This window comes from Palaemon carinicauda, chromosome 36, assembly GCF_036898095.1.
Source record: "Palaemon carinicauda isolate YSFRI2023 chromosome 36, ASM3689809v2, whole genome shotgun sequence".
NCBI lineage: Eukaryota > Metazoa > Arthropoda > Malacostraca > Decapoda > Palaemonidae > Palaemon > Palaemon carinicauda.
The window spans coordinates 66,884,603-66,898,505 of NC_090760.1; the positions used below are offsets into that span (position 1 = coordinate 66,884,603).

At 40.1% G+C, this 13,903-nt stretch overlaps 1 protein-coding gene across 1 annotated transcript in view; it reads left to right on the plus strand.

Annotated features, from left to right (window-relative positions):
- Nucleotides 1-13,903, plus strand: part of Aldh7A1 (aldehyde dehydrogenase 7 family member A1) — a 34,296-nt gene that overhangs the window by 13,473 nt on the left and 6,920 nt on the right. The window contains exon 3 of the mRNA XM_068360118.1: nt 8,188-8,296. Within this exon, the coding sequence (XP_068216219.1) occupies nt 8,188-8,296 (109 nt within the window). The remainder of the gene's footprint in view (nt 1-8,187; nt 8,297-13,903) is intronic.

A 13,903-nucleotide genomic window follows, 5' to 3' on the forward strand; every position in this document is an offset into this window, starting at 1 on the left:
GGAAAAATGACTTGGCAAAAAAATGAAAAAAAATTAAAAAGGGGCACTCGCGGTAAAATGGTCCTCGTGGTGATGAACGACATTTTAACTAAAAAAAAAAACATGCACATGGTAGCCAAACAATCCACCAAGACTTTCCACAACTGATAACCTATACAAGTTGCACCATTCTACGACAATTTCATAATACGTAATAACTTTGATAATTATGCAAACTACCTCAGAAGGGTAAACTCGGACGCGAACGACCCCGACGCGTCTCAGAAATCGGGGAAGGAGTACAGCTACAGCAATGCACATCTGGACACTACTAGAGCGTGTAGGGGAGACACCTCCTGCAGGTCGATCACCCACAAATTCAGTCACAGGGGTGAGTCACGTGAGAAAAACCTGTTTTTTTTTGACGCTCGGGGTCGCAAACGACCCACCGTACCTATCCAGGGTTAATAACGTTCACGTGCTCCCGATCGCGGTCACGGGCATGGGTTACACGCTCTCATAACTGCGATCACGACGCTCTCATAACTGCGATCACGACGCTCTCATAACTGCGATCACGACGCTCTCATAACTGCGATCACGACGCTCTCATAACTGCGATCACGGCGCTCTCATAACTGCGATCACGGCGCTCTCATAACTGCGATCACGGCGCTCTCATAACTGCGATCACGGCGCTCTCATAACTGCGATCACGGCGCTCTCATAACTGCGATCACGGCGCTCTTGACTGCGATCACGGCGCTCTTGACTGCGATCACGGCGCTCTTGACTGCGATCATGGCGCTCTTGACAGCAATCTCAAGGGTTTTGTGGTCGCGCTCACTAGCTAAACACTCATGATCACTACCTGGATGCTCGTGCTCACGATCGTGAGTTACATGCTCAAGCACGACGCTCGTGATTTAGATTATGAGCGTCTTATGGCCACGATCACTAGATAGATATTCGTGATCACGTTAGAGACGCACACGACCGTGCGTTACATGCTCGCAGTCGTGAGCGAGACGCTTGTGACCGTGATGGTGGTCACGACGCACTCTCTAACGCTCTTGATCATGAGTTGAACTTTCACGGTCACGAGCAAGAGTCTCGTGATCATGATCGTGAGTGTCTTATGGTAAAGATCATGAGCTACACTCGTGATCACGAACGAGACGCCTGCAATCGCGAGCTAGATGTCCACGATCACGAGTGATGAGCCCCTATCCCAGGCTAGACGCTCTCGATCGAGAACTAAAAACTCATATCAAGAGGTATAAGCTCATATCAAGAGGTATAAGCTCATAATCACAAGATCGACGGTCACAATCACGAACTGGACCGCGAGCACAAGCAAACGCTCACAATAGCGGGCACAAGCCAGACAATAAATACGAGCCAACGCTCAAGATTACGAACTAAATGCTCACGATCATACAACCTTACAATCACGAGCTAGATGCTTATGATCATGATCTTGTCACACACAAGCTCTCGACGCTTGCAATCGCAAGCCAGGTGCTCGCAATCATGAGCTTGACGCTCGCTATCACAATCATGAACATGACCTAGATGCTCATGCTCACGAGCGCTTCGTGCCAGACGCTCTCAAGCGAGATGCTCACACTTTCAGGGGAGACGCTTGTGCTCTCGAGCAAAACTCATGCAGGACGCTCCCTCTCTTAGGTGTGATGCTTACACTCTCGTATGAGGTGCTCACGCTCTTGTGCGAGATGCTCATGCTCTTGTGCGAGACTCGCACTCATAAGCAAAAAGCTCTAGTGCAAGGCGCTCATGCTCAGGAGCAGGATGCTCTTGCTTTCGTGCAAGATGCTCACGCTCTCGTGAGAGGCGCTCACGTGGGAGATGCTCCCACTCGTGAATGGGAATCTCACGAGCTCACGCGAGGCATTTCAAGACCTAGAACGATGCTCTCATGATCATGAGCACAGTCTCAAGTGAAACCATCCCAACCATTTCGGTAGATCTTGGATTTTCCAGATCTCCGATTTTTCAGCTACCAATTGCCGTTTTTTAACGGCTAGACGATCCCTGGTTGCTTATCAATAGCATCGTTTGCTGTTTTTATGTTCAACAGCTAGTTATTCGTTGTCCAACACAACAGTAGCTCGTCGTTTTCGCTTGATGGCCATTTTGCTGCCTAATGTGTACTAGTCATGAGATTGATCACTACAGTATAAGCCTGCTCCATTCTAGGCCTCTAGTTTGACAGCCACTTCCTGAGAGGGAGCTGCTCAAGAGAGTACTCTCTCCCAAATGGCATAAATCGTCTCTCCTCACTCTTAAGCTTACTCTACTTTGTTAGACCCTGCGGAGTTGATGGAATTACGGTTAAGTTCCTTTTGGGAACCTAAGAAAACGCCCTTCTTCGGCGACTCGATACAGTAATGCAATCCTCGTTGCCCCTTCCTCTTTGGGTTCTTGTTTGTGTATCACAAACCGGGCTTCTTGGGTTCCCAAAGGTTTTCTCGCCGTCGGCGGAATCAGAGGGATCCGCTTCAAAGTGGCCAAGTTTATGTATTTAATCCGGCACACTCGCAGGAATTCATCTCCCTTGAACGTACGTGTTTTCTTGTACACTTCATTCATACTACAGGAAAGCTTGTGAACAAATTGCCTCAGGAACCAGGTTGCTACCTTTTCCCGTTGTCCTGTTTATTACGGGGCTGCTCACGAGCCGAGTTTACTTTAATAGGAACTACACTAGTTAGACAGTCTCTTGAAGCAAATTGGATCTGGGATATGATAAGGGAGGCTGATTCTTTGAATCCGTTTTTCTCCCCCTCTAGCGGAAACAAATTCTTGAGGTTACCGCCATTCTCTCCCCCGTTTTTCTCCTCCTCTAGCGGAAACAAATTCTTGAGGTTACCGCCATTCTCTCCCTCTTAGAGAACAAAATTCAGTGCTGTCTAATAGACAACCATAGCAAATTACTTGCTATGATTCGGGTCAGCCCTAGCCGGGTGACATGACAGGAATAACAGAGGATATTGAAAATCTGTGTTCTTCTAATCTCCGATGGCCCTTATGCCCTCGGACCTTAGTGGAAACACATTCAACCTCCATCTGCTTCCATTCCGGGGAAACATATATTATCTACACTTCATGAAACTCGGGCTTGTTCATGAAGTCGGACGACGATTTTCTCCCGTAACCGGAGCTCCTCCCTAGGCCGGAGTGGTTGGGCATGAATATATTCCTTTCTCCCACAAGCTCGAAATAATTAGCTCGTGTCTTTTCGCCAAGGAAAGAGAATCCAGACTCTCCTACAAAGATACTATGATGTATCTTCCCTCTTCCTCTATGAAATTGTAGCAGTCATTATCTTCTTCCTCATGATTGGAACATCCGATCTCATAGGAAGATGGGGGACGCCGGAATATAGCCATGCTTTGTTGGCTAGAATTCTCTACTAGTCTCTCCTCGTGAGACAAGCTTAACCTTTAAACCTTGTCATGTGAGAGAAGGTTTTGCAATCAACCAGTTAGCCTCCTACATAGGATTGGCCCTAGTCTGTAAGACTTTGCCTACTGACTGATTTTAAAGTCTTGAACTCCTGCGAAACATCTCCTTCCGTTTACCTCGATCTATAATTCAAGTAATCGAAGGAATTATACGGTCATATCCTATAAGGATATCCATAGACTGTTGGATTACCCTGTAGAAACTTCCGCAGGTCTGCCAAGACTGCATTAGTCCCTGTCGAGTGCGACCTCTGAAGAACTAGCCGGGTCCCAGGTCCCTCTGCACTAAGGATCATTCTTCTCTTGGTTCTGTTCCAGCCATGAGCAAGTAATAGTCCTAGTCAAAAGACTGCCTGATGAGAATCTCTCCCAGTAGATCTCTTCGTTCTTCTGGATTTTACGCTTCCTATAAAGGCATCAAAGAAAAGGGGGTTGGGGATGCTTCTTTGAGCTGAAGAGAGAGATTGTAAGAGTATGTATTGAAGAGTCAATACTGAAACCGCGCCATAAAAATTCCAAATTTGACGGGCATAAAGGATTTAAATTTGTGATACTTTTACGTATCATGCCATCTAGAACTTGGGAAAACTGGATTTGAGCAAGGAATATGCCTTTATCCCAATTAAGAAAATATTGGCTTGTAAACCGACTTAAACCTTAAATAGAAACTGAAATTATTTTGCTGATGACACTATACTCTTAGCATCCTTAGATAGGAACTCCTCTGTAATATTGACAACTTTAAAACACAGCTTAGATAGGAACTCCTCTGTTGTAGGTTGGCCAGGGCACCAGCCACCCGTTGAGATACTACCACCAGAGTTATGGGTCCATTGACTGGCCAGGCAGTACTACATTTGATACTACTCGCTAGTTACGGCTCATTTTCGCTCTGCCTACACACACACCAAATAGTCTGGCCTATTCTTTACATATTCTCCTCTGTCCTCATACACTTGACAACACTGTGATTACCAAACAATTCTTCTTCACCCAAGGGGTTAACTACTACAGTACATTGTAATTGTTCACTGGCCACTTTCCTCTTGATAAGGGTAGAAAAGACTCTCTAGCTATGAGGGGCAGCTCTTCTAGGAGGACACTCCAAATCAAACCATTGTTCTCTAATCTTGGGTTGTGCCATAGCCTCTGTACCATGGTCTTCCACTGTCTTGGGTTATGGTTTCTTGCTTGAGGGTACACTCATGCACACTATTCTATCTTATTTCTCTTCCTCTTTTTTTGTTTTAAGTTTATAGTTTATATAGGAAATATTTAATTTGATGTTGTTACTGTTCTTAAGATATTTTATTTTTCCTTTTTTCCCTGTTGGAGCCACTGGGCTTGTAGCATCTGTCTTTTCCAACTAGGGTAATAACTTAGCAAATAATAATGATAATAAAATGTCCTTAGGACTATGATCGGAGCATGTATGATACAGTCTCTCAATCCCATAGTAGGCACCTTATTTCTTTGGGAAAGTGGCGGGGGGGGGGGGGGGATGACAGTGATTAGTCGGTTTCCTGTCGCAGGAAAACACTTCCTGCTCCAATGTGGTCTCCCCTTCGGGGTATCCTGTCCACGGGTTTGGATTTTATAGACTCCACCTCTTCAGCAGGAGTATTCCTCCTCTTAGAGGTCTTCCTTCCGGATGCATAATGAATATCAATGACAAGCAGTGATCTTTTTGCAGAAGGACTGCTGTGTCCTGTTAAATTCCCTTTTGTAAGCAATTTTTCGTGCAGACTTGTAGTCGGACTTGTGTCATTAAGGGACTTGACTAGAGCTTCGGTCTATCTTGCTGAAAAGACGTGGCACATCTACAGGTCTGGAGAACCCATTACGGACTTCCTTTACGACTATATACTCCGTGGCAAGAGTCATGTGAAGTCTGTTTTTTCTTCTTCTCAAAGAGTGCTATTCTAGTCATGCACTCAAAAATTGCCAACAAAGGGAATAACGTTCTTTGGCTTGGGCAACTGAAGACCTTTGTTTGTCCATCAAGCATTTCCTCCAATTGTTGCTCTCCATAGAGTTTGGACCTATTACCCTTAGTGGGGTAATACAGCCTTCTACAAGATGGATGGTTCTAAACTGTAGATCTTCCCCTGATCCTGAAGACAGGGCTTTCCCAGTGTGACACTACCAAAAGAAATATGTACCCTATGGGTCTCCCTTAATATGTCTCGCTCACAACGAGAGACCAAGTAACATCCTATTTTTTTCCAGGCAGCTTGAGCCTCAGATTCAAGCCCTCCAACTGGGAACCTGCTGCTTTGTAATCAAGGCGGTAACACAGGTTATTACTTGTGGACATACCTCGAGGAGGGTAATTACCTAGCCCCAAGGGTATAGTCATAGTTTCTCTTTTTCACGCCAGTGATTATATTAAGGCCATACCTCGGGAAAACAATGAAGGAGTTCGCCCCCTAGGTTCAGCATGCCTTGCTAACCCTAGGAAGGTCGGAGGAGGTTTAAGACTAGAGTCCGTGACTGGGACGTATGCCCTATACCAGTCGCAGAATCCCTCTCCTCCTCCTCCTCATAGAGATGACCTAGAGCTTTGAGTGTTTTAAGGCAGAATCTGTCCATAACGTTAAAATGGAGCTCCTTTGTGACACAAACCGTGACATTGCTAGGGTGGATACGTGTCTAAGCTTCACCTCACCCTACCTAAAAGACGTGACCCACAGAAGACCCGATACGTTTTCTCTATCACTCCCGTGGTGGTGACACAATAAGTGGTTCAGTAATACCTCGGGCTCCTTGTTGGACAAGTAGAAGAAGGTTGAAGACACTGTCTACCCAGGGTAAGACTGTGATGAATGAAAGTATGCCTGGCTTTTTTACTTTCATCATCTTCCCCTCCTTTTAGGAGCAGCGCCATGGGTCCCTTTGCAAAGCTGGCTTCAACCTCTACAGATAATAACTACCTCCCATGTGTAACCAAGTATGGTTTTTATATACCCTTTCACATCCCCAATCCCTCCTGCGAGGTAGGTTTAGGGAAACATCTTTCTATGTGTAGGGCTCCTATTTTAACTAGGAGCATCTTCTTACCTAGATGTTCTTATGATCTCTCACAACTACTTTAGTTGCTCAGACCGCTATCATACTCACTGGTATTGATATGTGAGGTGCAAGGTTTGCCACAATTACAGTCTAAAACTGTACTAGGGAAACCCGGATCAATGATTAAGTCAGTAGTTAGACTTTCCACCCTCTTAAGATTGAGTCAATCAAATAAATAGCGGAAGGTTTATTAGTATGGGAACAAATGACAAATTTGGAGACAATTTTGTAATTTTCCCTAAGTAATACGAACCTGTAGCTATTTATATAAATTGGCCTGCCATCGCCTGTCCCCAGTAAGTCCTGCCTGCAAGCAAAATGTGACGTGGATTATTGAACAGTCTGTTGATATAGGTGGCTGGGTACCCCCCAACCACCCCCCTACCTACCCACTATTAGTTGTTAGGTAGGATTGCCACCTTACACTTAAAATCTATTGGCCTTCCAGCTTTTGCCAAAGTAATATCAATATGGATAGCTACAGTTTTGTATTAGTTAGGGAAAAATGCAAATTATCTCCGAATTTGTCATATTTATTACGATGAGGTAAACCTTATAATCTGGGGGATGCGAGTGCAAAGAATAGTCAGAATTATGAAAAAATCTTGAACAGAATGCACAAAGAGCTAATTGAACAGTTTCCAAATTCTTATTCAGACCAGGAATAGGGAAACTATGAGTATTAGCCAGCGTATTATTTAAAAACCACTGGTAACAAAAACTAATGCTTGTAAAGGTATAGTTAATAGCCATAATATTGCAACCTTAGTGGGAGGGCAAATAAGAGATTGATAATATGCTTATACCTTTTATTTATTTCTTTATTTCATAGTGGGCTGTTTTCTCTCTTAGAGGACTGGGCTAGTAGCTTTATTTTTCCAAGTAAGATTGGGGCTTTGCTTAACCCTTTTACCCCCAAAGGACGTACTGGTACGTTTCACAAAACTCATCCCTTTACCCCCATGGGTGTACCAGTACGTCTTTGCAAAAAACTGCTATTTACATTTCTTTTTGCATAATTTTGATAATTATTTTGAGAAACTTCAGGCATTTTCCAAAAGAATGAGACTAACCTGACCTCTCTATGACAAAAATTAAGGCTGTTAGAGCAATTAAAAAAAAATATACTGCAAAATGTGCTTGAAAAAAAAAAAAAAATAACCCCTCGGGGTTAAGGGTTGGAAAGTTCCAAATAGCCTGGGGGTAAAAGGGTTAATAACATGGCAACAACAATAACTAAATATGAAGATAATTAACATTCTCTATATTATTTTGCATGCTTCCATACAGAAGGTCCTGAACTTGCAGACATTTGGGGATACGAACACAAATCCAATTTAAATCATAAATCTCAGATATTGAATCTATTCATAATGAAATACTGTAATGGAACAATATCGTATAATTTAACGCAGTAAGCAAGAAAACATTTGCAATATGAAACTGGACTATTTGTTGACTTTTGCAGCTGAAAATTGTAGGTTTGCGAGTATAGAGTCCTACTTAGGCCAAAATTTAAAAAAATTCAGCTTCCAAACATCTTTGAACCTATTAAATTTATAAGTTTAGAGCTTTCTGTATTCTTATGGTGCTAAAATCATATTCTTGGTTTTACAAAATACTATTTACTACTATGATTCCTTTTCAGGTTTGGGCTGACATGCCAGCTCCAGCCAGAGGAGAGATTGTCAGACAGATTGGCGAAGCATTACGTGAGAAATTGGAGCCCCTAGGGAAGCTGGTATCTCTAGAAATGGGTTAGTTTCTGTTCTTTTCTTGATTGTTCTCTTGTTGCTAGGATGTATATACAGTATCTGATGTAGTCCAAAGGATTCAAAGACATTTCTTATCTTGGTTCTTGCTGTTAAATATAGATAATCCCCACCAAAATTGTATCAGAATTAAACTTTGTATGTTTTTGTAATCTTAAAACTAGGATTGGTACAATTGCTGTATGAAGGTCCTTAGGACAAATACTTTATCCAGTACAATGACTGTAATATGATTTTTGGGAACTCTATTGGTCTATTGGTTTAGTTCTTGTGAAAAGGTAATACAAAATTTTAAAAAGTTATCATGTAAAAGAAAAAATTTATTAAGATTCATGATAATTTATTAAAATAATAATGAAAATAAATCTGCCTTCACTTCAACATGTTAGTTCATCTGTAAAGATGCTGTAAGCAAGGGTCTAACTTCACTGCCTAAATTTCTGTAGCTCTCAAGTTTCCAGTTTGCACCTTATTTCAGTAATGGTGATAAGGTTTTGCAGGATTAATTTGTAAAATTAAAAGAGACAACTAGGTATGATTTCTATACTCGTCTGATGTTTGCATTCCTTTCTTGTCTGAAAGCTTATGTCGATTTTATCATTTCCTCCTACGCCTATTGACGCCAAGGGTCTCGGTTAGATTTTGCCAGTCTTTATCTTGAACTTCTAATTCAATACTTCTCCATTCATCATCTCCTACTTCGCATTTCATAGTCCTCAGCCATATAGGCCTGGGTCTTCCAACTCTTCTAGTGCCTTTTGGAGCCCAGCTGAACATTTGGTGAACTAATCTCTTGGGGAATGCAAAGAGCATACCCAAACCATCTCCATCTACCTCTCACCATGATCTCATCTGCATGTGGCACTCGAGTAATCTCTTATAGTTTCATTTTTAATCCTGACCTGCTATTTAACTCCCATTTATCAGAAGGAAAGAAACATTAAGTTTTTCAATTTTTAAGGGATAGTAGCTACATTCCAGGATGATCTTGCTTCAATGTCGATATTACCCCTTAGAAATTTAAAATCTTATTTTTCTTTCCTTCTGATATACTAATGCCCCTAATAAAGTAATGAGACCAACTAACATCTGCCAACAGTAACATACTGCACGTGTGTAGGTTTCTTCAGTCTGTTAAAATAGTTCCCTATCCTCTTTGTTAGTATTATTATTACTTGCTAAGCCACAAGGAAGGTGGAAGGAAGGTGGTTATGTATATAAATATCAGGTGAATATCGAAATGAATATTATTGAAATTCCATTTATTTCTATGAACCTCCCTTGTTCATATTGTTGACTTCAACACTTGAGTGGTGGTGGGTAGCCAGTGAAGTGAAGAGATAGGGCTTTTAGTTTTTTCATAAGTAAATAATGTCTTAGACTTTCCTGTAATAAAGTCTTTTAGGTAATCTAAACCCCAGACTCCTTTCAAAGAGTTTCAACTAATTGTTTTTGACAAAATTTTATTACTGTGGAACTACAGGTACACTTGAAATTTTATAAAAAACAAATTAAATTAGAATTGTTACTAGACCTCAATCCCAAAGCATAATTGCAACAAAAGTGAATTCATAATGATTTTAGACCATCAGCAGTCACTACAGGGCCTAAAGCCCAATAATTATGACCTTTAAACCAGGACACTTTTCAAGATAATGTTTAACTTTTGTATACCAAGCTGTACTTCTTATCATGAACCCAGATTTTCAAATCTTAGATTAGATTTGGATTCAATTCTTTGAGTTTTCCAAACATCAATGCTAAAGGTTATTGCATTCTTGAACAGAGGTTGAGTTGTAGTAACAATGCCTCATTACAAATTAGTCATATTACCATTAATGTCTTATTCATCCAAATAATATTGAAGAGCTCTTACTGGTCAGGGAAAACTATCCCTTGAACTAATACCACTTCCTTTAGTTGAAAGGGAATATGAAAAACTTGGGAACCTTTGTCTTAAAATAATTCTTAACTCTGAAGTCAGGCAAGAAATGAAACAATCTTAAGATGTTGATTGCAGTTCACTAATGTGTTTTCTGAAACAAAGCCAATAATTCTTTAGTGGTGGGTTCAAAATGGGGACACATTTAAATACTGTAACACTAAATTCCAAATGATAGTTTTGACTACTGGAGATCTTTCAATATTTAAATAGCTGAAAATACCCACTATAATGCATTGTACTTTATAAGCTTTTCAAAGGAGTTTTGTAAGTGACTCTGCAGTGTTGATGAACACCAATACTTCTGTTTTTGACTGTCAAGCAGTTACACTTCAGAAGTCCTCAATACGGTAGAGTTGTTTGAGAAGTTCAATGAAGGCAGGAGGACTCTGTCGATCGACAGGGACTATGTACTGTATATATGGGTCAATTGTGATCACCAGCTAAACTAGAAACTTCACCTATTACCCAATCCTGGTTCGTTGGTAGCATTCCTGGACGCCTTCCAACATCCCTGTAAATTAGACCCTTACTCCATTTTGCCCATTTTTCCAGTTTGCTGATTAATCACGCTCTGTAGATGAAATAGAAGGCTCTGCATGATCTTAATCTCTCCAAAGCAGCCATATGCCAATGGTATGCGGGTCAATTATTTTATTTTTCCTTTGTTTTCAACTAGGACTTGGGGCCTGGACTCGGCGAAAATATTTTAGACTCGAAAAGAGCTTCTAGAGAGCTTTAAGTCGCAGGGAATGTTTACCTAGTTTCACTAGCAATCCTACTTAAACCTGGGTGACGGGATGCAGTAGATTTTCGACCATTGAGACTGTCCTTTATTAACCTAGTTTTGATGAAGTGAGAAACAGCATATCTTTGTCACAAGTAATTCTGGAGGTTGGAATATGTCGCGTTGCTTCAGGAGTTAAAAGGTAGAACCTAGAATCCAGCTATTCAAGACTTGAAGTCTGTCTTCAACGCTCCCTACTTGAAGTGACTAATGGGGACCAGCATGACTGTAATTTCCATTATAAAACCTTAGGAAATTAATGTTTTTAATGGACTTTTGGAATTTATGGAGTGAATTTCCTTTGATTTCATAGGGGAAAAATCATTTTTGGATATGAGCATTTTAGGTTTTAGGCTCTCCTGGAATGGAATAAACTTTTAAATGAAGGTACTACTTAATCTGGACCTAACCTTGTTTAGGTACCTGGTAACATTGATACAAACTACTAAGTAGATTAATCATCATAAGAAGTTAAAACTTTCAGTCTAATAAGGCAATCTAGTATTGTAAATCCTCAATTTCTTTTATGATACTGTACTGTAATCTGTCATTTCCATGTGGGTAGGCTCAAGGGCAGAGATCAGATTGGAATCCAGATCAAGATTGGGCAATTGATGTGTCTTTGCTGGATTGAAGCTTCAACATTAAACAAGAGCTTGAAATAAATGAGAAAGGTAACATTTGGATAATTTGCAGATATAAACTGCTTTCAAGACTAAAAGGAGAAGACTGTTGAATCTTTGGTAGTAGTTTGGCTAGGCACCAACCATCTGTCGATATACTACAGCAAGGGAATTGTTTGGTCCTTTGACTGGCCAGACAGTACAATATTGGATCCATCTCTCTGGTTACGACTAATTTTTCCTTGGCCTATACATACACCAAAGAGTCTGGCCTATTTTTTTTCTTTTTTACATTTTCCTGTCCTCATACACCTGACGAACACTAAAATTACCAAACTATTTTTTTTTTCTCAAGGGGTCAACTACTGCAATGTAATTGTTCAGTGGCTACTTTCCTCTTGGTAAGGGTAGAAGAGACTCTTTAACCATGGTAAGCAGCTGTTTTAGGAGGAGGACACTCCAAAATCAAACGATTGTTCTCTAGTTATGGGTAGTACCATAGCCTCTGTACCATTGTCTTCCACTTGTCTTTCGGTAGAGTTCTCTTCCTTGGACACACTTCTATCTTATTTCTGCTCTTGTTTTTTTAAGTTTTTATAGTTAATATATGACAGATCTATTTTAATATTGTTACTGTCCTTGAAATATTTAATATTCATTACTTCCCTTATAGTTTATTTCTGTTTCCTTTCCTCATTGGGCTATTTTCCCTATTGTGGAGTCCATGGGCTTATAACATCCTGCTTTTCCAATTATGGTTGTAACTTAGCTAGTAATAATGATAATAATAATAATAATAATAATAATAATAATAATAGTAATAACAATAACAACAATCTGGTTCTTTCTCTAAGTCTACATTTTCTTTTTCAAAAGGATTTTTTTAAGACATACTAAGCTGTTGTTGACTTTTTGTTTACTAGATAAGAAAACTGATGTGCATTATTTAGCGACTTTTCAGCCATTGAGGTACTAATCCCTACATTTATCCCAAAAGAGAAACCTGTGAGTTAGTGCCGAATGTACAAGAGAACGATGCAAAAAGCCATTTGTGTAATTGAACAGATTTTCCACATCAAAGGGAATATAGGATCTTGAATTGTTTTGGCCCCGAGGGCTATTTTCACGGTACAGTATTGTTATATTTAAACATTACCCTAACATTCTATAGTTTTCTTTTTTCAAGTGGGATGACAACTTGATAATTCTTGAAAGTAGACAAATTACAACTACTACTCCTTTAAGCTGTTTTAAGATTCTTTTGGTTTCATTCATACACATTTTTATCAAATATTTCTGACATCATAGATAGAGACGCTCGTCCTCAGGGCTACGACTTTTTATTCTTCAATAAATTGAAGAAAGTCTAGAGGAAGTTGAGAGCCACTTAGTGAGAGGAGGAATACAAAGATCCAGGCTACCATCTTTTCTTCTTTTTCACAATGTATTTGTAAAAAAATGACTGGCTATACTGTAAATGTGGGAATGCAAGGGTTACTGAGAAGTGGTCTACAACAAGTGAAGAATTCTAGGATTTACAAGAAATTTCAAATCGCATATGCAGTGTACCATCAGGATCCTGACTGATTGGTGCATGAGAACCATTAGTCACCACTTGAGTTGGGCTAGGGATTGAAATAAAGCAAGTTAGACCTGAAATATTACCATTAAACAAAGACTTTAGGGCCTCCTAAGATTCCACACAAGCTAATAACTTTGATAACTTTATAACCTCATGACTATCAAATCTAGACTCTTTAGGACTGTAGCAGTCATAGGCTGGAGTGGCATTGTCATCATCCTCTTTATAATCTACTATCCAAGTTTTCTACCATGTCCCCCTTGAATTTTAAGTACTTTAGGCTTTTGTTCACTTTTGATTTTTAATCTGATCAGCAATCTTGGGAAATACTTTCCTAAAGTGGAACAGTGAAGCCATAGCACTACTCAGTGATTCTCTAATTCACAAAATTGTTCCCTGCATGAAAGATGTAGCATGTGGATCAGGATTACCAAAACCCTTTGAACATTTCCTTGCGCAATCTAAGCAGGAATTGCTAACAAATCAGGAAAGAAGACTTGTTTTTTTTTTTTCTCTATAAACCTCAAGAAAAATAACTAAAAGCAAAGAAAACCCTTGACATTCCTGATTGCAGATCTTGACTCTACCAGGTAGATTAAAGAAAATAAGACATCCACAACATGTTACTGTCTGTGGATGCTTGTTGATTTCTTTACTT